General features: G+C 37.3%; 1 protein-coding gene across 14 annotated transcripts in view; it reads right to left on the bottom strand.

The window, feature by feature from the left end:
- The window catches only part of CLASP2 (cytoplasmic linker associated protein 2), a 143819-nt gene that overhangs the window by 49719 nt on the left and 69333 nt on the right, over positions 1–24767 (bottom strand). For all 14 annotated transcript variants that reach the window (XM_084219605.1, XM_084219614.1, XM_084219615.1 and 11 more), the window contains exons 9-18: positions 20390–20469; positions 14910–15002; positions 14074–14219; positions 12437–12572; positions 9259–9329; positions 7680–7739; positions 6476–6553; positions 5747–5914; positions 3570–3625; positions 1994–2164 (exon numbers count right to left, since the gene is read on the bottom strand). In XM_084219605.1, coding sequence (XP_084075731.1) covers positions 1994–2164; positions 3570–3625; positions 5747–5914; positions 6476–6553; positions 7680–7739; positions 9259–9329; positions 12437–12572; positions 14074–14219; positions 14910–15002; positions 20390–20469 — 1059 coding nt within the window. The remainder of the gene's footprint in view (positions 1–1993; positions 2165–3569; positions 3626–5746; positions 5915–6475; positions 6554–7679; positions 7740–9258; positions 9330–12436; positions 12573–14073; positions 14220–14909; positions 15003–20389; positions 20470–24767) is intronic.

Genomic DNA, 24767 nt, shown 5'->3' with positions numbered 1-24767 from the left:
AAACAAACCTTGGTCTCCCTGACTACCTCTGCCCTTTCACTGTCTGCACTAGGATTTGACTTTCACTGTACTTTGCCAGTATTATGTTATTTTGCCATTTCAAATGACATCACACTGCTCTCCACAAGTGATTGCATCTGCTAGCAAGGTAAAGCTTTCCAGCAACTCAAATCCTTCAAATGAACAGGACCTGGATTTATTGCTTATTATTCCTCTCCCCCAATCCTCACACATCCAATCAATAAATTACAAAGACAATAAGCTATTTCTGTTACTTTCCTGCTAAATCCACCACTGTTTACTTCACTGGAAACTCCTGCGCCCTTCTCAACCCTTGCTTACAAAATTCTTGGCGTGAATCAGATATTGCTTTAAAAGTTGTAAAAGCAAACCAATACTCCAATCAAGAGACAATTTTCTGTGAAAGTCTTAAGACAATATAGTCCATTCATCTGAGCAGCATAAAGAAGACATTAACAGAGCAGGATCTCTCTGATTTCCATTTGACTTTTCCCTCTATCACCATGCTCTGCACCACTTTTACTTCTCTGAATGCCAGCTTTGTCTGAGGTTCAAAATATGTTTTGTTGCACATCAAAACACACCAGACAATACTCTGATCTTGGAAAATGATCATCCCACATATTTCAGCCTTTCAGGCATTAAGTTAGAAGGAACTCACAGTTCCAGAATTATAGAACGGTTTGAGTTGGAAGGGACCTTTAAGACCACCAAGTTCCAACCTCCTTACTGTGGACATGAACACCTTCTACTGGAGTGGTTTGCTCCAAGCCTAGTGTTGAACACTGTCAGCGATGGGACATCCATCATTTCCCTGAGGAACCACCAGTCTATCCCCTCTACCAAGCAGCCTCATGTCGGTGTCCACCTGTGACCCAGCAGGTTCTGCTGCCCCCTCTGTGGGCACCAGAGGGAGCCCACATCCAAAACTGCTATTCCAAGTACCAAGTATTGCTTTTAGTTCAGGATTGCTCACTCTTTAACACTAACATCAATGCCGTTCACAGCACTTCAAGCAGGCCCTGATGACAAAGTAGCTTTTAACTTAAATCCTGATTTTAAAAAGCACAGCTAAAACCTCCGCAAACCACAGCCTACAGGGATGCTAACACCTGCCCAAACACAATGCAAGTCAGATGAACTATACAGTTTCTTTGCATCTTGTGATCACCTATGGCCATATTAACATGTCTCTCCTTGGTGGTCTAGCTGGCACAGAAGCTGAGAAGAAAAAAACAGTTTTGTGAACACTGAACCTCTCTTTCCTCACTGTTATCCCTACAGCACTGCTAAGATAAAAATTTAGAACAAAAATTCGTTCATAGTCCTTTACCATTGACGCTTCATGGATGTTCTAGCACCTACACTACCACTACAATTATCAATTACTTTTCTCACTCTTGACACTTGTAGCACTTCCTATGTCTAATGGCAAATATCAGTGGAGACTGTCAGCGAGGTAAAGCATACACATAGTTCCATCAATGCCCTTAGGAAGAAATTATGAACGCAATGTAGCAGGTTGTTGTGTAAAAAACTTCTCTATTTCATGAAGAAGCCACCTCTGACTGCCAGAGTATCTCTTTAGCACACTTGTAGAAAACCTGAAGAGCTGGGAAAAATGGAAAATCAAGAGCTTTCACACTCATTTCCCTATTACTTTTATGAACAAAAAGCATGATCACCACTGTGCTGTTAAGTAAAGGTACCACTCCTTCCAACACTTAACACTAATTCTAGATTAAGACATTCAGCATAGTATGGACACATTCTTTGCATTGGCATTCTTCCAGCACAAGAAAAATAAAGCATGTAGGAAAGTTTGCGACTTACTTCAGAACACCTGCTCTTTTGCCACATTCCAGTGCTACTTACAACGACTGCTTTTCAAATACAGGAGGATTGCAGTGTAACTTTTTGATCAAGAAAATCACAAAGACCTCTCAGAGCAGTGCAGAGGTGCTCCCCTTACCTAGGGAGGCGTAGGACCCCGGGGGCAGCCCGGCTGCTGAGAGGCGCCCAGCTCCAGCTGTCTGTCCAGCAGCATGGCGGGCCTTGGCGCCCGCCGCAGCGTTCACGTCGATGTCACTGCGAGACCTCTGCAGGGTACCCGGGCTTGGGACGCCCTTGCTGCTGCCTGGAACTACCAGAAAAGGGGAAGGAAAAAAAAAGGAGTCGATATTGAATAAAATTCATCATATTTAAGAGGCTAACATCTTCTACTACTACACCGTGCTTGTAAAAAAGCACGAAAAGCTATGTAAAAAACTAGTATTAAACCAAAAATTACTGAGATTAAAAATCAAACTAGACCTGGTCTTGCCATGAATGGCATATAGAAACAGTTTGTGTGACAGCAGAATTTATCTTCATTCAGCATGAAATTTTAGCATTATTTAATGCCAACTGTCTGTTCCCACCACAACACAATTTACATCATTCTGAACCTTCGTGCGATTTATTATGTTGAACGATTCGCAACTGTAAGAAAATTCACATCCTTCCTTGAGATACTGAAGGAAGAAAAATATTCCCACACTTCAGCTAAGGTGAGCTGAATGTGTACTCTTGAAATGTTTAAGGGTCTAACTGTCGTTCTGATTTTTTAAGATTTTCTAAGTCTTCTGATGTTTCTCACACACTTTCTGTAAATAACTTATCGGTTTGCATTCTTTTATAGAAGTAGAGAAATTTGATAGACTGTTGGTTTGTCCAGTGTCATTGGAGAGGTTGCGCTTTCATCCTCCAACCCACTGTCACTTTTAGAAAACTATAAATGCTAGAGTCAGAAAATAAACTTCCCTTTTTCTTCACCTTGAAAGCAGCAGCACGTGCACTTGTGTTATTTTGTGTCCTATAGTGACATCTAATCTTTAGTATTTTTGTATTCACTTCCTATTATTCACTGAATTTTGACTGTTTGCTTAATTTTAACCACTGTTTTAGGTCTTCTAAACTTGACTCCCCTGATCAGTTTCAGTAGCCATTCTTAATTACACTCCATTTGTAAAAAGCCGCTCAATGATTTACTCTCAAGAAGTTACTAAGACATTATGCAAAAAGACATTGAAGTTATTAAATTCCAAAAACTAAAGACATAATTAAATTCTTTGAATTACAAATATGCCATTTGGCTGTTGTTCTTTATTTATTTATAAAGAGCAACAGCTACATGGGAACAGATGAAAGAAAGAGTGAGTCTTTAATTTCTAATTGCCATAGGCCTAACCATGAACAGACCAAAGAATAATGTTTTGTTTCTTTGAGAATGACTGTTCCATGACAAAACTCCAGGACAGAGGATCAATGAATTCAAAATTCATAATGAATTATGTCTTATAATTGAAACAACTGAAACCACATAAAATGTGAAGTGAGTGTGAGGCAATCTGAGCTCCAGGTACAGTTTGTAGTGACACATACCATTATTTATCTAGGAAACGGGGTAAATGCTGATACAGCCAATTTTTAGGCTGCATTTAGAACTTTTAATTCAAAGAACATGAAGAACAATAACTATGCACTGCACTATATTACCACCACCTTACCTCTGCCTGCAAGACTTGCTGGGCTGGCTGCAGACCATTTAGATGACAGAGGCCGACTGGAAAAAGTCAATAAATCCAGTAAGTCTCATGTATCAGATGCAAAAGTAAATAATAAAAGAGAGCAAAAAAAAACCTTTCTGTTCTTTTCTCCCCTTCAACCTTCTCAGCATATTTTTTAGATAAATACTTTAAACAGAAAATGGTAAGAAAGCCAGAATTATCTTTTCCTTTACATTTTATAAAACTACATCCTTATCACAAAGCACTAATCCCTCAGCTACCAACAGGCACACTTTGCTAACAAAGTTCAGGCATTCCAGATTAGGTCACAGAAACATTTAAGGTAGTCAGTTCAAGGTTTTAACCACAGGGCTGATCTTAGACATCAGCCATCAAACAAGAACAGTGGGAGATAACAAAAAAAGCTTTATTTGTGAAAGACATTATGTGAAGTGGTGTCTGCAGTAACAAGAAAAACAGGTGTCCAACTCATAAGCCTCCTCCAGTCCCAGATGTCTCAAGAATCAAGTTATAAATTAAAACAGGAAATGCTGATGCTTCCAAGCAGCTAGACTCCATTTCCCCTGTTGGAATGTAGAGGCTCCCATAACTTATAAAGAAGAAAAATCCCATGTCTTTTCCTCTATGTTCTGTCTTCATTTCATTCCCACTGCAAAAACAAGTAGTTACTGAACCACAATCTTCCAGTCTAGTCAAGTTTAATTGTGAGCCCATCCTTTGGCCTGTTTGGAAGGGTAAAATGCAGCTGGAGAGACCAGGGAAATGAAACTAACTGGTAGAAAAAACATAATAGCATATTCATTGGATAATATAAATTGGTTAAACATCTGATGGGGAAAGTTTGTATTTGATGAAATAGTTGAGTATTTCATCAACAGTCAAATTTCAAGCCCAACTTCAGCCAAATTTCAGCGTCTCAGCTTTAGTAAAAATAATTCCTTTAATTTTAAACCTAAAAGTAGAGAGAAAAGAGATGCCTCATACTGTGTGTTTACCCCAGTTATTAGCTCAGGTGCTCAGCAGTAATATAGAGGTCAGCACCATAACCTAAATCCTCACGGAAGAATATGTGCTTGCAGCTTGCTCCAAATAAACCTGCTTTTCTGACATGACTAACTAGTGTTTTTGAAGGTACTTTGCCTCAAGGAAGGTGAGGAGGCTGAGGTAGAGCTCCTGACCTTAAAACTTGCTCCAAACAAAAGTCCCAGACAACTGCCACAATCTATTGCAATTGACATTTTATGTAAACAGTTTCATACAAGTAGGCAGAAGTCACCACATTTCTCTCTCATTCCTCCATCTTCTCTAAAACAATTCTGGATTAATGATCTGTATGAGATGTAAGTTCCGAAGGTCAAAAATCACAGAGGATCTGACTTCTAGGAAATCACACCCATGTTTCCTAATTTAGCCTATATATTTAGCCTACAGGGGGAATTCAGCATTCACTATACTAAGCCAGAAATAAAATTTTGGGTAACAAACATCCATCTGAATGCAAAGTTTGTAATAAATCAATTAAAATGTCATGGATTTCCAATATCATCACCTCTTCTGTTCATTTCTTATTTTACCAGTAGATTTCTTTTACTATTGGTACCTAAGAAAACTTTAATTTATTCAGCTTAAGATTGCCTATGCATTTTAATACATCAGTCACTGCAGCACAGACCCACCTTGTAGTAAGTGGCAGAGCTATGAAGTACTACTAATACATATTCAGTACTGTGAAGACAGGGAAAAAAACCCCAAACCAATCTCCAACAAATGCCATTGTTGATGTTAATTTTTCATGCTTGCCAGTGAAAAGACATGATAAAGGAATTACACCATTATAGCTTTCCTAGACCTATTCAGCACATCAGAATGCTGGACATCAATATGAACCTTGAAGATATTTTGGTGTTTAAAGCAGCTGTTAAGGAATGAATGTATGAATACAGCATCCTAGTATCCAGTTAAAGACTGTCTGTACTTTGCACCTTGCTGGGGTAACACTGTCACATAACAAAACACCAGAGAAGAAATTTTAATTAAAAAAATTAGAAGTCACAAAATAAAACTGCAGCTTTTCTGTACTCAACAGGAATCTGGATAATCTGCTTTTGAGAAACTGCTTTTCTTTCTTGGCTCAGAAACAGTGAAGTGACACTTACTTGAGGCTCTCCTGTGAGCTGGAGGATGATCTGTCTGACTGAGGGAGAGATGCTATACTGCCAGAATTCTTCAAGTAGGTCTGAAGGCTTCTTTGATAGGGTGGCTCCAGAGAATTGTACAGAGTCTCAGCTTCACTAGGAAAGTGATTTCTAAGACCCAGATAAGCCCTGCAAAAAAAAGAATAACCACATGTAAATGCTGAGTATTTTCTTTAAAGGGTGGAGTCAGGAAGTAAAGATTACAGAATGAACCACAGATAGGAGTGAAAGGAACTGAGAGAATGTAAAGCACACAGCAATGCTCATCAAGTCAGCTGCATGGAATGAATTAATCTTTTCAAAATAACTTAAGTCTATCCTCTGAATGTCTCACATTCACTCACCAGTTGTGTGGGGAAGCAAAAGGAATTGTTTTCTGGCCTTCTCAAAGTGCTGCAGTTGTTTAAAGACTTAATTAATGGGAGCAGAACGATTATGCAGCAATATCAACCCTTCTAACTCTTCTTTCAGTGGAATCATCAAATGCTGCACAACTGCATTGACTGACTTGGCTTTGAGAAGGTCTTTTGCAAAAGAAACTGGGTAGCAATTCAGGACAGAAACATCAGTTTTCAAACAAACTTGCTTGTATCTTCTTCAGCCATGGATAGCAGCTCACCTTGGATTAGAGCCTTCTATCACTCATTCAGCACATGCACTTTTTTCAGAGCAAAATTAATCAAAACTCACTTTCTTGCCTCCACTCTTGCTTCTGCATCAGCATCATGAATACCCTTCTTGATTGTTTCAACCAAGACAGCTGCATGCCTAGAAGAAAGACATTCTTCATGTTATTTTGCTACTCCAAATTCTAAGCAGTAGTTTTACCCTTTAATTAACATTTCACCAAGTAAAAAACAGCTGCAATGCTAGTTCTTTCCAAAATATGCAGTAAACAAACACTTAAGCACACTGATGACATAACTGTACCTTCTGTAAAGGTTTAGGTCAGCTTACTCCTTCAATCTAAAAGGATTTTAATCTACTTCTGACATACACCCACCTATCACACTTAAAATGTTATTTAAAAATACCTTTTCTAAGACACCTGCCTTCCTGAAATGGAAAAACTCTTTCCACTGTTATATCAATAGTAGGAAAAGGGGAAAAATTAAGACGATAAGTTTTCTTTCAGCTCTGAAAGCTTTTGGCATACGAGTTCTAAACCTGAATACAAGTTCAATGAACAGCAAAGTACCCATCAGAACACAAACTTGTGAAGATAAACAAGTTTTAATTCAAGGTAAGTTTTGGGCGGGAGGTTTGTTATTCGGGGGATGGGGGAGAGGTGGTGGGTTTTGTGGGGTTTTTTAAGACACTTTGGCATAAATGATTTCCCCATTACTCCCCTTGTCAGGAACACCCTGGGGAAGCAGTAATGTGACTGGAATGAGCTGGATGAATTCTTCAGAGCCTTTTCTGGATGCCCTTTATTCTCTTTGCTCCTACCCTGTGTTTACAGTGACCAACCTGCAGAACTGATGCACGTACAGTTTTCCCATTTATCTGGAGAAGCCACAATGTGCCCCTACACATTAGCACAATAAGTCCTCCAGCCTAAGCCCACTTGCCCTCTTTCATAGCAAACACACAGATTTCCTCCTGCCAGGAGAAAAGACAGATGCTTACCTGCATATGCATTGCTCACACACAGGATAGGAGAGGCAGAGGGTAAGGAGAGGAGGCCACAGGAAGCCAAGGCTGGAACATGCAGCTCTCCTTCCCCCTGGCACCTGAATGAGCCACCTGACCTGCTGTGCTCGAAAGGCTGTCTATGCCAGAAAGGCTGGCCAACACTCAACAACATAATCCAATTAAAGGATTCAATGACAATATTTCTGTCTTAAATTACATTAGCAGCTTATTTTAGGGGAAAAAGTATACTGGCCCATACCTTTCCAGTGAATGTGTTTGCCACTCTTGTAATAACAGGTCTAAAAATTCAAAGGAGCGCCTAAAAACACAGAACCAAAGTAATAATTAAATACTCATTTCTCTAATGTGCTTGTGGAATAAACTCTAACTTTACTCTCTCCCCCCAAGGGAAATAAATGAAATAAAAGTATCTTTATCTGTCAAATAAGGGCATTGGTCATCTTATTGGAAAGTTAAAATATTCTGTATATTAAGCAAACATGCAGGCTAACTAATCTTAAACTTCAAAAATAATAGACATGGTTCAATTAACAATGTGCTGTTCAAGTCATGTTATTACACATACCCCATGTCAACTGTATTAGTCCCAAAATAACAGACAAGACATAAATTAATGAAGTTGAAAAAAATTGTACAGAGTATAAAATCCTAATATAAAAAAATATTAAAGACACAATATAGGATTTCTATGGCAGTATACTTCTGTCCCAAACACTATTCCCATCCTTCCATCTGCCACTACTAAGTATGTAGCATAAAGGAAAACATGAGACCATTAGCAGAGGGCTCTGCATATAGAAAGCACTGCAAAAGATTTTCTGGCACTGTACTGAATGAAGATATCTAACTGTATTCATTATTAACTTGGGAATCTTGACAATTTAGCAAAGTACCATTAGCAAAAGGCATACTTGTAAAAACTATGTCTGAAGCCATATCCTGACGAAAAATCAAACTGACATAGATTAGGAAGGTGTAGATAATTTTCAGACACGTAGTGAACCCGACAGCCTGAAAATATCTCTTTATCTGGTTATTCAGCATTTTGGACCTGTTCTGGAGGACAAATTTGGTTTTTATTCTGCCCAGATCCTTTGGACATTGGCAAGGCATGACAAGAAAACCTTTTCACTATTACAACCAGTCCAGTGTTTTGCTGTCTTTCCAAAAGAATGAAAGCAATATGGAGGCAATGCCTTCAGTGATGCTCACTGGATTGTGAACTGCAGTACCAAAGCCACCTACAGTCTAATGTTCCTCAGTGAAGGCACAGCATGTGGAGGCACTGAAGCCCTGTGAATTTTCTAGCAGTCAAACCAGAAGTTGTGGCAGGTCAGTACAATCTAGGTTGAGGTAACACTTGCTCTGGATGCAAAGGCAGCTTAGACTCAAAGAAAGTTATTCAGAGGCTCAAGTTGTTTCCTGCATACACACAGTGACATCGCTTTCAGGACTAGTGTTGGTCCAGAAACTGCATTAACTGCTTTGGTGTGATTCAGTGCAGAAAATGACACTGTCAAAAAACAGTTCATTTTTTAAGAGCAACCCACGTGTTCAAGCATCATGTTCTCAGAGAAAGCAACATGCTGGTCATGTAGCTGAGCCGCTGAACACAACACATGGATGCTCTGTGTCCTAAGGTAGCTGCCACTGTCTCAAGGCGGAAATTAAATTTTGCAGTTTGCAGTTTACTGGCTAACAGTTTTGTGTGTTCAGCATTTATGGCCACAAACCTTCTAATTTCTTAATTTTCAACATATGATAATCATATTTTAAAAAGCAACAGCCTTGGTAATTTTCATTTATAATGTACCCACCTTCTAACTGCAACTGATTTTGAGGTACAGTTGCTTGTTATTAAAGGTATGAGTCGTGGCACATGAGTATGCTGCCAAAAAAAGGACAAAGCAGTTAATGAGAAAAGCATTCCTGAATCCTGACTTTGTACTGTATTTATTAATTCAAACAGAATTAACACCATAATAAAAACTGCAATAATTTAAACTGCTTACCAAAACTAAATCATAAAATACTATTAAATGAAAGACTGCTGTTAGCACAGCAATTGATTAAAGCTAGTTTCTTCCAAAAGGTCAAGCAAAAACCACTTCCACTGCCATCACCAATAACATCATGATATGCAATACTTTGCTGTCAAAAGTAATATAAGAAGTTCGAATGTAGCTGTCTCCTCAAAGAGGCTGAAAGTTGATGCTATTTTAGTTTTACCACAGGGGGAAAAAAAATAAAATAACAGACATAGCTGTCTTAGAAGTCAAGGTTAGAGAGCAAAAAGTGAATCAATGAATATGAAAATATAGGCATTCTTGCAAGGATCAGTATGATTAGTACCACAAGGATGAAATATCCTTTAATGCAAAATATGTCAATAAAGTAATAAAAGCACTGATATATAAGCAAGCTTATATATATAATCTATATGGAAACACCTGATGGGAGAAGAAAACTATTAAACTATGCATAAGATAAAATACATTCCACCCAAATGCATTACAGAATTCAGAATTAAAGCTGCCTTACTTCAGCTTTTCTTAACTAATTGTAGACACAAAGCATTACTTCAGCTTTTCTTAACTAATTGTAGACACAAAGCATTACCATTTTAATCTCAAGTAAGTGGTTCAACAAATCTATTTTCAGTTCATTTCTTTAGTCCTTTCTTGATTAAATACCCACAGTAAACAGTCCCCAATACAGTGTGAAAGAGTAGGCTAATTTAAAAAAATCCAAGATCTTCAGAAGTACAGTACTGAAGAATTCTTACTCTCTCATGTATCACAGCTGCAGGATGTAAACACACAAATCACAAAAAAAGCAGAGATAATCATCAGCTCACAGAGTACTGCCAATTTTAGGATTAGGAAGGAATTAATCAAAAATTCTGGAAGAGCCTAACAGTTACATTTGTTTGTCCTGATATACTTTTAAACACAGTTTTAGGGGGTCTGTTTGTGTTTTGTATAGATTGTAAATTGAAAAGAGGCATATGACTTCTAGAAAGGGACAATGGGCAAATAAGGGTAAAAATAAAGTTTTTACAGATGGAGAAACCCATGCATTCCAAGTCTTTGGAGCTATCAAGCTGTAATTTCTAGAAAGTATTTTGCAAAGGAATCAAAGCCTCAGGCTTGCTTTCATTCTGTTTTTAACATGTCATACTTCACCTGCTGCTCCTTTGAGGATGTAATGATATGTGCTTCCTTGCAAACCACCTTGAAGATCAGTTGACAAACCTGAATCTCGCCTCCTTCTGAGAAAGATTTCTGCCACCATGCCATCTCTCCATGATTCCCTCCCTGCCCCCCCACTTTTTTAAAATGGGCTTCCTGATGTACTAAGTGTCAAGAAAGAAAACTCAGACTGCAGTGTAAGGAACTTCCTGGAGAAGAAATATGAAATCCAATGAAGGCACAAAGATGAGATGAAGCTCTTCAAGATCACTGGCATTATACAGTGTTTCTATGCAGACTCACTCTACAGCAATTACACAGTAAAGCACCAGGATGTGAACTGGCTGTCACTGGATGCCCATGGGAATTTTTGAGTCAAACACTGACTCCAAAAACTGCAGTAGCCTGGGTTCTAAATATTCAATAGATCAAAGACCACCCCGACCAATACTCAGTCCAAAGGACAGAAGCCCAAACAGGCATGGGGCTGCACTTCTTTTTGATATTTAATTCGGAAATCTGAATTTTCTGCTAAAAAGCCTCACATTTGCCATTTATTGGTTGGGTATTTGAACACTGTGGATAGGATTTTCTTGGTTTTATGCTTCAAATCCACTATGTTAAGTCACAACTAAGAAGAACAGAAATTTAAACAAAACCAGGGCAACTATAGATGTGTAAGCTTGTCTTCAAATTAACTAAACCAATAAAGCCAATTTAATGTAATTGGTGAATGTTTATAATTTCTTACATGCCAGAGCTTGTCTTACACTACTGCAAATGGTATTGTTCTCTTACAACTTTAATTATCCTGCGTAAGGTGTATTCCTTCCCTCTCAAGTCTGTGCCATCTCACAGTGGAGTGTAAGAGTCTGGGGAAAAAATACCAAGGGATTTTGTCTTAGCCCAAGTGCTGATGCAGAGATGTCAGAGGCACAGAGAGACAAAGCAATATACATTCTGAACCATACTGAAGATGGCAACAAAAGGTGTAAGTCATGAAACCTCTAAGGTTTTCCAACAACTTACAAAATTAAAACCACCGATGAGATCATAGTAAATTGCAGTAAGTGCTTGGCATTAAGAACACAACTTCTAATGCAGAAACTACAGGCAATCTCCCACTTTATATGAAACACATCAGTACAAGTCCCAAACTCTAAATATCTTGCCTGAGACACCAGTCAGTAGATGCTCAAAGAACATTCAGTAGAAAACAGCTAGGATAGAGCACTCCTCTGTTCCGTATGTTATAGCTTTGGGGACTCAGCTTAGAAAGTTCTTGAATTCAAAAATTCAAGTCTCTATTGGATTTTTCTTCACGAACTTGTGCTTTCTGAACTGATCCAGGTATGTATAGCCTCTTTGACATTTTATCATTAACTCCATGGTTCCAAATTTTTTTTTGGAGGTGAGTGTATATGTAGAGGTAAATAACTTTGTTTTGTTTGCACTGTTTAAATTCTCACTAGTTTCTTAGCTACTAGCTTAACTTTGTCTTTTCCAAGAAGGCAGTTAAAAGCAGTTACCCTTTGAAGCACACTTGGTCTTTTTTCAATTAACACATTAACAAAAAAATCCCAAACCACAAAAACAGACTAGCTTTTCACATCTATTCTTATGTCTTTACTATGAAAATGCTGCCAATTGGTTTCAACGATATGTAGTATTTGTCCACCCATGAGAAACATTACTCCTATGTTAAAGAATGATTTAAAAACCTGCATTTCAGCGTAGTTGTTATCTCTGCCAACAGCCATGACCTGAAAATTCCTAGCAGGTGAAGTGAGACTGGAACACCTACCCGAATGATGAACCTGATGGCTGCACACCCAGAGGTTGCCATCACTTTGGCGCTGTTGGGAACCAGGTTAAAAAGAGTAGGCACAATTGCTTCAGCGCCATGATCAAACTTGTTTCCCAGAACAGTTGAAAGGTGGCTGTTTAGAGGAAACATAAATTAATTTCTTAGTCTTAAAATAACAAAGTTCATTGTGGATTTTAAAGATTCATCCTTCCAAACAACAGAATTTCTTAATTTCCAGGATTTCCAGGAACACTAAGAAACCAAACATGAATACTTTGCTTCATAATGAAAAAACAAGTACAACAACTGGAAAGCCTAAATTTTCATGTCCACATAAAGTACCACTGTATTTCTGCTTTTTAACAGACTTTATTATTTATGCAGAGATGCATAAATCTAAAATTTTAAATAATGGAGATTTTTTTCCTTTTGAATGCAAGCAAAACTACTAAACACCACAATCAGCCAACCATGACTACTTTGTCTGTTAAAGGTTACATTTTCAGTTTTAACAAATATAAAAACACATGCCACACACAGTAATTTAACTGTCCACTGGTGACAACAAATGCTTCTTTTGTGCAGAGACTATATAAAAAAGACTTTGTAGCCAGCATCAAATGACACATCAAATATATCAAAGTTTTAGGGATCAAGGAAAATTCCAGGTTGTTAGGCCTGCATGAGAATATTTGCAGAGTACTTTTAGACTGCTCCTGACTTCATGTTGGGAAAAGTTATTACAATTTTCTCAAAGTCTCGATTTCCTTGGAAAGGGCTGTTGTATGCTTCAGCATTTCCTCTCAGTCTGTTCAAACGAGAGACCAGAATAATAAGGGTGAACTCTATGGTGGTCCTGTTTCAGATGGTCACTGAAAATCAGTGGTTAAAATAATGTCTTTCCAGAGGATAAAAAAGAGTCATGGAAAACACAGAAATGTGAAAGACTACACTGGTTTTCCCCTCTGCCCTTGAATTTAAAGGAGTCCATGAGATGCTAGTGGTGAAGATTTTATTTCAGTTTAGCCACAGCTTCTAAAATTATTACGGTCTCGTGCCCAGAGAGACAACCCTGGAAGCGTTCAAGGCTAGGCTAGGTGGGGCTTTGAGCAACCTGGTCCTGTACAAGGTGTCCCTGCACTGCCAACAGGGTTAGAACTAGATGATCTTTAAGGCGCCTTCCAAGCCAAACCCAATCCATGATTCTGTAAGAGGTATTACCTCAGCAAAATGCTCTATGTTCAAACCACTACAGCACTATTCACATTGTCTTTAAAGCAGTGCCAGTGAAGTGCTCTGCCAATCACCCAAGCATAAGTGATCCTAAGATAAGTCCCCAATATCATTCACAGCAGTTTGTATTAACCTGCACTAATGATGACTTGGCAATGATGGTAACTGGTTATTCACATACAATTCATTAAAGGATTATCAACTACGTGCATCCCCTCAGAGAACAAATTCCTTTAAGCATTTCTTTTCCTCTGTGGCTTCAGATCCTGACTTGACTCTATCAGTCACAGAATACAGCAGTCCAACAAGAGCATCTCTCCTGGGACACTGACAAAGCACCTCTAAGCCAACCCCACAGTAGCACCTAGCAAGGCGCACAAAGGCACACGAACTGTACTTACGCTACAGTAATGCAGGCTTCTCTAACCACCTGGGATCTCAGATCCTTGGCTGACAGCTTGAAAGCACCATCCAACAGCCGTAAATGCTGGAAAAACCCATCGTACTGTGCAGCTCCAGCAACCAGCAAGGACCGGACCTTCTTCAGCTAAAAAAAAAAATCAGTGTTTGGGTTAGGACACTGCCAATATGTATTTCAAAAGAAAAGAAAAAGGAACAGCTTCACTATGCAAAAATACATGTTGGCGTGTCTTTAAAGCAAAATTTTCAAAATATATGGCAGTGATTAAAAAGAGCTGTAAAAAACTTATATTAAGCTCTAGAGGTAAAAAAAAATCTCAGAATCCAGAATACAAATACACAAACACATACTTCCGTTCACATATCTGTTTATAAGCATTAATATGCCATAAACCTGATTAAAAAATATAAATGGTACATACACACAAAAATTTTAACCCTGTAAGTGGAACTTTTCAAAGCTGCACACAAGATATGTTAATGCTAGCAGTCAACCTGTAGAATATGCAACTTTACATAAATGCCAAACTTAAACATCTGTGATGGCTTTTAGAAAAGCTTCCACTTAAACATCAGCAAAAATGCATTTTAGACTTCAAAAAAAATACTCAAACTTACTTGGTATACAGAAATTCAAGGTGTAAAAATTAAAATGGAGTGCAATGACTTCAGGAAAAATTTAGGAAAATTTAGGAAAATTTAGGAAAAAAATTACATGGAGCGCAATGACTTTAGGAAAAAAACATTTCAGAATATCTGGCTGTCTGTGCTTTATGAAATGCACCCACCCAAGCCTAAAATCAGATAAAAAGTTTACCGCATTAGTTCGCTGATCCCAATCATGTTTGTCATCTGAGAGAATTTCCCTGATTTTGTTCAACGTTTCTTCAAGTTCGCGACTAGAATAAATCTGAAGTATTAAAAATAATAATAAAAAAAAAATCAGGAAGTTCATATTGTTAATATCCCAGGCAATGTGATGAAAAAAAAATAGCTTGAGTGAAAATACGATTATAATCCCACAAATCTTACCCATAAAGTTCCAGAGATCTGTGTAAGAGTTATAAATGGGCATTTTAAGACCAGTCTGTAAGGATATCACTGAGTAATGAATATTCATGAAAAAAAAAAAGGCCAAAGAAGCAACAATTTCCTTTCAGCATTTTCCTTTTAGCTCATCACAAAGATTTTACCCTTCACCTTTGTGATGAGCTAATCATATCCACAATTTCATTAACTCCACTTAAAAAATTAAATAATTCAACAGCAGCAGAGGTTTTAGACAATCTGCTGCAATACTATTGAAACTCAGTTCAATTTTCATACTCTTATAATGAAACTCAACCAACATTTTAATTCATTGCAACTGTTTTAGAGCTGGAACTCTCTGGGGAACTAACTGGGCTATGAGAACACTAAAACTAAAATTTGTCTGAAAAATTTAATTAAAAGGCTTCCATAGCTTCTCTATGTACTGCTACTTTGAGACTATCATTTATTAACTTATACAGTCAGTAAATAAATATAAGGAGCCACCTCTAGTCAGAATTCTCACTATACAGTAAGACCACCAATACTGAAGCCTGAACAATCTAATCATTCAACAGTCACTATTTATTTATAAAAGAATTAATGTCTTTATTGAACTGTACACGTCCAAGAACAGATTTTTAAAGAAGAAAGGCCTACTTGTGAAAAAACATTATTTTTAAATTAACCGATTTCTCTTCTATTTTCCTGGACATAACTCAAAGGATGTTTTTCTCTGTTTCCACTGCATACACAAAATTTCAAGTTCTTTTTCCCTTCAGACTGAGAACAAGTTTAAGCAGATTACTAAACAGAAACTTAATCTGGCCAGTTTTTTGTTTTGTTTTTTGATTTTGTTTGTTTGTTTTGGTTTTGTTTGTTTGGTTTTTAAAGTATCTTCAGCTAAACATTTCTAGTTTTTTGGGTCAGAAGTTTTTTTATGTAAACACATCAGGCAAAACTCACTGGCCCACACACAAGCACCTGACACCACCTGAGATACCTTCAAGACAGAGGGCTGGCAGATGTGGGTCAGGACTTCAAGGAAACGCATACCTTTCTACAGTGGAAGCTGGACACCAACATGATAACTTATGTAGCACCTAAACAGCAGGGCCTGATGCTCCCTTGTTATTTAAGACATAATTTTTGTATGTGCAAGAGCACACAGAGGAAACAAGGGCCAGTGGTTAGGACGCCTTGTTTTGCATGAATTGTTTAAGAGCTGTGTCTCTTGAACCTCTGTTCTAGCACGTATATATGCATCTTTGATCTTACTATTAAAACAATGCAATGTCTTTCTTCTGTTCTGCAGTTATATTGAATGATTATTTTCTTTAAAATATCTTAATTTCCAAGGCATCTTCAAATTACTGTAGGGATTATTCCAAATACAGTCTAGTTTTCCAGTTTCCTGAGCACATCAAATTAATTTAACCTACAAAAGATATGGAACCTTAACTCAATTGACATCTACTCTTTTCCCAACACTTTAACAGAATGTGCTTATGGAGGCATGCATATTTCATGCTGGAATATGGAGGAGGTGAAAGACATCACAGCTCTAAGACACCTTCACTTCCAGAAAAAATAGGGTAGGAACCTTTTCAGAAACAGATTAATTAGCACACCCAGACCAGCTTCACTGTAAGGTGGAAAATAATTTCTAAATATACTTTACCAACAAAAGTGAGATTTTTATTAACATGCAGCTGTGTGAGCTCTTCCAGGATACACTGTGGAAGCAGCTTTGCACTTCTATAAACTTCTACGACTGCGTCCATAAAAACCAGAAAGCTATTCCTCATGATTACTGTTTCCTTCACTGGAAGTCACTAAACATCTGATGTATAACTTACTTAAAATGAACAAATGACTTAATGAAAAAAAATTGTGTCCAAGTGTATGATACTTTCTACTCCACCACCCACAAAAAATGAGTTTTGCATCACCATTTAAGATATCTGTGTATACTGGTAGCCTATTAATAGTTGTTAAACAACCCTAGTTTATTCTAACACTAATTCTCTAAGCACCATACTCTGGAAAAAAAAAAGTATTATGTGTGTCTCAGCAAGCTTTTTAATGAAAATTAATTTCCATTCTGAAAGAAAACTTTTATATTTTGTTTGAAAGTGTAAAGGACTAGTCACTGGTTAACTCAAGATACAGTTTCATACTGCAGTGACACTTCATGCCATCAGAACTCCTGATGTGATTCAACCTCCTCAGAACCTCCCTTTACCATAACTCTCTCTTTGACCTGTCTCCTGCTCAGTTCAGACCTTTAATACACAGAAAGCTCATCCTACAAGAGGAGAGGCAAGAATTTCTTTGCCAACTCAGCATTTCTCTGTGAATTTATCATAAAGCGAGGTGCAACAAGAATGGAAGCAGCATGATGCCTTTTGGCGGCATCTGAGGACTGTTCAATACACACTGAAATCCCAGTCTGAAGTCCCGGTCAAGGTACAAAAACCTTTTGCAAGCAGTTCCATTAAGCAAATCCAGAAAATATAACGTTTTTGTTGTCAGCCTCTGTGTCACAAGAGCCCACATTATACCGTGTAGTTACTGCTGCAAGACTAAAACAGGCTGGGCGCCAGGCAAACACAGAAGCAACCTGTACAACGGGTTCATGTCCATCCCATTAGCATTTCCAGACAAGGAACTGAATTTTTTCTTTAATTACCTGGCACAATTAGAACTGGACTTAGGAATATTCAAATTGGCATTGCAGTGTAGAATTTAATAAGTGGTATAATTTTATTTTGACATGAAATGAAAACCATAATTCCACTGAAAAATCCTATATTTTCAAGGTTGTACATACCTACCTTAATTTCACAGGAATAAAAGGCAAAATTTTAATATTTTCTTTTTTCCCTGCCCTCAATTAATTACACCTTTAGAAGACCAAGATGAAATTGCGTATTCAGCCAATGACAGAATGCATTTTTTGCTCTGAAGTTCCCACACCAGACTCTATAAAAAGAACTGAACTTGTTTTTAAACAAATTTTAGCTATTAATGGGAGTTATTCCTAATAACCTGAACACAGAATTTTCTTCAGTTTCAGCAAAGGTTAAAGTTGTAAAAACAGGGTGGTAGTAACCTTGAATATGAGGGCACAATCCTGTCACTACAGTACTTTTTAGCACACAGATCCATCAGACTACATCTAAAAATCACCCATTTCTTCATAAACTGCTGCTATCCATTAGAGGGCAACATAAACACACCTATTAAAGGCTACTGTAACATCAAAGACAGAAAAATTAAAAGCTCAAACACAAGTAAGAATAATAACTATACATATGGAAAGTATTTTCAATATGGGGGTTTAAAAACTGGGTACAAGTAAACAATATGACATTCCTTAAAAAAGATGAGCAGTCATATGAACAGCTTAGTGGAAAGTCAGATATACCATTGGAGACTTTTAAGGATGACCTAAAATATACCCACAGTAAAAGTAACCTCAATTTATTTGATTAATTCAAATGCATTTAATCTTGATTCGGAATTGAATCTGGTTTTCCTTTCTTACTTTCATTGAAGCCACTATTCAAACCCATAAATGCAATGAAAACAGAAGAGACACAGGAATGGGCCCAGTAACATCCAAACAACTCTCTCTCCTCATGCTGTCCTTTGCTTTTAGGATAATTTGGTAAACTACAGGTTATAAACATTCTTTCCTCACAAGTCTAACACAGAAATTTCCCACCTCCTTAGTAATTAGCATGGTTGCAAAACATGAAATCTGATTTGGTTTTTTTTTTTCTGAAAGATCAGAGACTGTCTACAACCAGAAGCATGAAGTTGGCCAGGAAGTCATTACTCCTAAAGACACAAAAAAAAAAAAAAAAAAAAAAAAAAAAAAAAAAAAAAAAAAAAAAAAAAAAAAAAAGAAGAGTTTTTTTTCTTGTGTGCTCATCCATGAAACAAAGAGGTAATTTTGGAGTCAGCTACATATTTGTCTCCTGCCTCCTCACCTCAGCTTGAGGGACATCGACATCAGAAAAGACAAATGTCTTTTTTCTCTCTCTCCTGCAGCTTAGAGAATGACCTGCCTTCCTAAGCCATTCAGCAGTCAGACAGAAAATAACATGTGTTGGTTTATGTCCTGTAGTCAGCCCAGTTTTGTTCCTGCAGTGTTATCAACCAGCCTGAGTAATTACAGAACTCTGTGTGGGACTCTCTGTTTGGGACTGCACACACTAAGGCACTGAACTACAAGCATCACATTCTCTGTTCTGTGGAACATGGCTCTGTTCAACACAACAGGGATAAACAATATTAAGAGCTGCATGTTTTTATCCTCCCAAGAATTCTTAACACAGTCTGAAGAGGCAAAGATACATAAAGCTCTTACAGTGTTAGACAAAGACTTCCTTGATGTGACAGGGATCATGGAGATTGAGCGCTCCCTTCATGAAAGCAGACAGTATAGCTGCCTGCAGAAGCAGATCTAACAAATAACTATGCTTGGGAAATAAAAATAGAACAAAAGTACATATCAGGAAAGGGGAGTCTTACAAAACCCTTCTGTCATTTGGGAACTATGGCTTAGTGAGATTTTGGTTGTTCCACACCTCAGCTCCTCAAGGAAAACTTAGTCAAAATAGCCCTCGTACACTACACACATATTAAATGACTCAACTATGTGAAAGTATCAAATACATGCCATTCCCACACAAAAAGAATAGAAATTCAAATCTGATCTTCTTAATTAAGAATTCAGAATCCAACAAGTTCATTAGTATGAAAATAAAGCACTAGATTAAAAATTTTTAAGTATTACTAGAATAAAGACATGTATACCAGAAACACATCATTACAATTCAGGCAAATTTGAAAATATAATTCTGGCTGTTTAAATTATTTGCCTATATTATTATTACTTGATTATGCCTTGAATTGTAGCCCTAAACTTTCAAAATATCATGTTAATCTTTTTCTTATTAAAACACCCAATTATTTTCATTAGTTCCCTGAAAAAGTTTGAGAAAAGCAGTAAGGCATTTTAGCCAAAACACAATGTGGAAATAATTAGTAGGACAGTAAAGAAAAGGTGGCACTTTTTTTGGTAACTCCTGGGAAAATATAAAGAGCTTTCCATGGAGACTCTAAGGTCAGAAAGAGGGAAAAGTAATGATGCTTGCTTAGAATAATGTAAAATTATGTAAATTTAAAAAGCAGGTTAACCCATTATTGTAAATAACATATTTCTGAAGACAAACATGAATCTACACAGCATCTTACCTGTACAGTAGGAACATCTGTAAATGCCTTAATAAAATCATCCTCATCCACAGCTCCAGCTCCTCCTTCTTTAGAGGAACCTAAATAAACGTAAAATACTGGTTAACAGGATGTAACATACAACAAGGTTTTAAATCTCTTACAACCATCTTTCATCATACCTACTTTCAAACACTTAATATATCTTACAAAAATGCTGCATTTTTGTGTAGAATTGTACATCATGCGTAGAATCTCAAGACCTTGAACTCTGACTTTACCATAAGAGAAAAAAAAAAAATCACCTTTTTTTATCCAAAATTAACACTTCCAAGTAATTTCCAATTTGACAAATTTAATGGTGTCATAATTTTTATTTTTGCATCTAATTGGAAACATGTTTCATATAACAATCCCCTAGCAGCTGTTTGCATTTCAATCTGAGACCTGCACCCTGATAACAAAAATGTTCTACAATAAAGCCCCAAATTTCAAATTATTTACCAGAGCAAGAGCTATTCATCTCTAAATGGAATTCCTCAGGATGAATTTTCATCTTAACATATGTGCCTTAAATAATCAACCCTGAAAATCTGGGGGTTGATTTTTGTCTTTTCCAGTATTCTCACATGAAGCTAAGAAGTATGAGGTACATTTCTTAGTCTTAAGGTGACAAGAACTTCAACAACAAAAGACAAGACACAGTGAGGAGAATTTGCACTGGAGCAAAATCTGAACTACAGTGACCTTGTTTTCAGACCACTCATGATGGAACTGTTCTCACATGACAGCCAAAGATGCCCAGCAGAAGGACCACGGAAGAATACTGACACGTAACCACCGGCTGGTTTCACACTGGTATACGTTGCAAATTTCATTAACATCTTGTCTTAGAAGCTAAGACAACTCTAAGCAAGAAAACTATTTGAAAACAATGTCTGGATTTTGCTCCCCTGAAAAAACTCAGGTTATCAAGAAAGCCCCCTTTTTTAAAGAAATGAGCTCAAGTTGGCTGTCAAATCAAAGAACAAGGTCATAAATCCAGGCTACCCTACAAGTTTAGAAACTCCAAGCACAAGGTGAAGCTTGGCAGAATTCTTCAGTATCTTCAATAATTGCATCAGGAAGGTAATATGACAAAACATATTAACCACATGGAATCAGTCCAGTTGAACATTTCCTTTCTGAAAGGAAAAACATAATCTGTCATAGCAAATGAGTATTTGGGAACAAGTGCCTCTTTCAGAATGAGGCCTGCAGGATAGATGGCAGAATGTCCTCCCTACCCGGCAGAATGAAATGGAGGCATCACACAGAGAAGACACATATTTCACTAACTACAGAACAAATAAAAACCATAAAGAAAATGCATTTAAGAGGCTGAATGGTCAACCAAGAACAAAAAGCTAGGAATTCTTGATGAATCAAATTTTTGGTGGCTGCACTTTAAGAACCATGGTTTACAGTCCCTGATATCTTAATTCTAGTGAAGGAAATTATGTCTGCTGTGTTTGTATACATGTGCAGTCTGGAAGCACGAGGGTGCACTACTGCTACAAATTTGGTGGCAAACTTACTAGATCTCAACACTGCTGTGCAGAACAAGATCTCTCAGATACTTTAGTGTAAAACCACAGAATCTGGACACAGTACCTGCAGTATGATATAGGAACATGTAATAGATTTTGAGTGCCTTAGCTCAAGGATGCTGTAAAGAGATGCTGTACACAATACATTTCAATGTGTGTATCTCCAACACCATCTGTCACAATTGCCAGTGGGAGTCAGAAGAGAAAAAAGAAATTATAACCACCTATTTCTTTTCCTTCCAGAGAGCAGAGGGAACAAACCCTTCCAAAAAGTTAATGACTATCTGACCAGCTAAAAAAAATGAAGAGGGAAAGATTCATTTACACTCAGAACACACCCTTCTGCCACACAAACTTGTACAGCTCTTCAAAGGGAGAATACCCTTGTCAGAGCAGAATTTTGTGGAGAGACACCCTGAAAGAAGTAATTTGGCCAAGAGGCACCACGTTAGGGTAGGTGGTACAAACAGCTACTTAGATGCTCAGATCATAACCTCATTTGTTTGTCCATAAATACTCCAACATTTAAGGAAGTCTCATAGAAACAAAATAGAGTCAATATACAATACCTACTCATGAGAAGTAAATAAATAGAAAAGTAAGGTTATAAAAGTTCTGTATTATTATTCAGTTACATAAATAAATACACAAATACCTATGCTAACACAGGGAAAAAAGTACTTTGCATTCCCATACTTTACTTACCAATTTTTTTTTCCTAGGGAATAAACTACAGAAACATTACAAATTGACACATATAGGCCATGAACACAAAAATATAGAAAACTATTTGGGTTTCAACTGTTTGTAGTTCACTGCTGTATGCCATAAAGATTAAAAGAAGATGAAGCTGCCCTTGCTAAGTAAGTAGATGCTGTCACCTTCAGTCTACCTTAAAGTATCATTTTTAAAATTAGGAAACAGCATTAGTTACATGACAGATATTTCTAGCACCCAAACATCATCTAGTAATGCATCCTGAGGATTAAGGAAAATCCTTTATCCAAAGAATAACAATTTTTTACTTCAAAAAGAGAAAGAAGAGGGACAGACTACTATTTAAAATCCATTTGACACAGTCCAGACATAGAGAACTTTCCATCTTCTTGAGTTTCAACAACTAGTTCACAACTACCAACCAATTTTCTTTCTCCAAAAGTTGTTTTATTACTTGTTGACTGGTAAAAAACAAATAATTATATGGTTCAAAGTTATCTGTAAACCACATTTCACTTCTATTTCACTGATCCTTCCCCTCAACTGCATGATGGCATATGCATATCAGAAAAAAGTAGGAAGTAACTTCTCTTCATATAGTATAGAAGTCAAAAGTCCACACTGCTTAAAGAGGAAAAATACTGTTCAATTTTTCCCTTCCCCTTCCAATCTCTCTGTAAGTATTTTTACCAATTCTGTTTACCAAGTCACTGTTTCTGTACAGACAATCAAAAAATGACAGAACTCCACCTGCTGTTTCCCAATTCAGGAGAAAGTATTTTACTGAGCTCACAAGATACATAACAGTCATACACATACAGATGCCTTCAAAGGATCTCTCATGCTTTTGTAAGGCTTGACTCTCCTCCACAAAAGCAACACCAGAGCTTCACTAAATTCTCAGTACAGACAGTGCTGCCTCCAGACCCCACACTGATATATCTGACAGAGCACACATATCATCTGTTTTGTGGCTTACCTTCTCAGACCAAGCTTGTGATTACAAACTTCTTCTATCTCTCTCTAGTATTAATTCCCTCCACTGAACAGTGCATGTTCAAGGCTCCCCACGGAACACACAGTGCTTTGACCAAATAGGGACAGGTTCAGCTACTGCATTCCTAAAGGCAAGAACACTATAAACAATCCTAGGGGGCTTCAACCCCACTGCATTTTTAACATCTTTAAGTGCTCAGCACACAGCTAAAATTCAGAGCCTCATCAGCTGGGTAACTATATAACCCTGTCTTTGGACTTGAATCCAACTGAGCTTTTTTTTTCAGCTGAGACCCAGAAGAAAAAATTCTCTCATGGAGAGGAATAAAAATACACGCAAGACGTTTATCTACATTGTTTGTTAGTTTTCATTCCTAACCTTTACTTTTTCTTATCCTTCAAGCCTTTTAGTTAGACAGACTCTCAGAGAGCCCTGAAAGCCTCAGCTCCACTTCAGGAAGCTGATGAGAATATACCAAACATAACAGACAGACTTGAAATGGAAGCATACCACAGCACCTGAAGCCCCTCTCAGTTTTACAATGGGTGGAGATTTTAAGAGGTTTCTCTTTTTTGTGTGTACGTCTTCAGGTTTGTTTTGTTTTTTAAACTGAAGCTCAATGAGTCTAGAGATGGAGGCAAAAAAAAAAAAGGGAAAAAAAATCCCTCACTTCCTGCAGACTGCTAACAGAGATGACACTTTCATGAGTTAAACTTAAAAGGTTTCTAACACTTTGGAAGGTCCTAGGAGTCTTTTTTTGGAAGAAGGTTTATTCCAGTCATAAGGCTGAGTTCAGCACTGAGAATAACTCAACAGCAGAAAGGGCAGTGTATGCAAGCAAGGGAATTACCCACCCTTTTGTGAAATCAATTTTTTCACCCAAGAGTTAATTCCTGTGGTTGAGTTCCTCTCCTCTTCAGACCAAAACACTTGAAATACTTCCAATATATCACAACTTTGGAATGTTCACTTGCTCTACTGCCTTGATGCTCTCCCCAGTATTATCTACAAATCTGTACTTCATGGGATGACAAAACAATATGGAAAAAGAAAGATGCTGAATGTGATTTTGGATTTGTATTTCTGTTTTGAAAAA

The sequence above is a fragment of the Fringilla coelebs genome, assembly GCF_963513975.1.
Source record: "Fringilla coelebs genome assembly, chromosome: 1".
Taxonomy (NCBI): domain Eukaryota; kingdom Metazoa; phylum Chordata; class Aves; order Passeriformes; family Fringillidae; genus Fringilla; species Fringilla coelebs.
The sequence above is the reverse complement of the archived record's forward strand: the minus strand, read 5'-3'. Positions and strand labels throughout refer to the sequence as shown.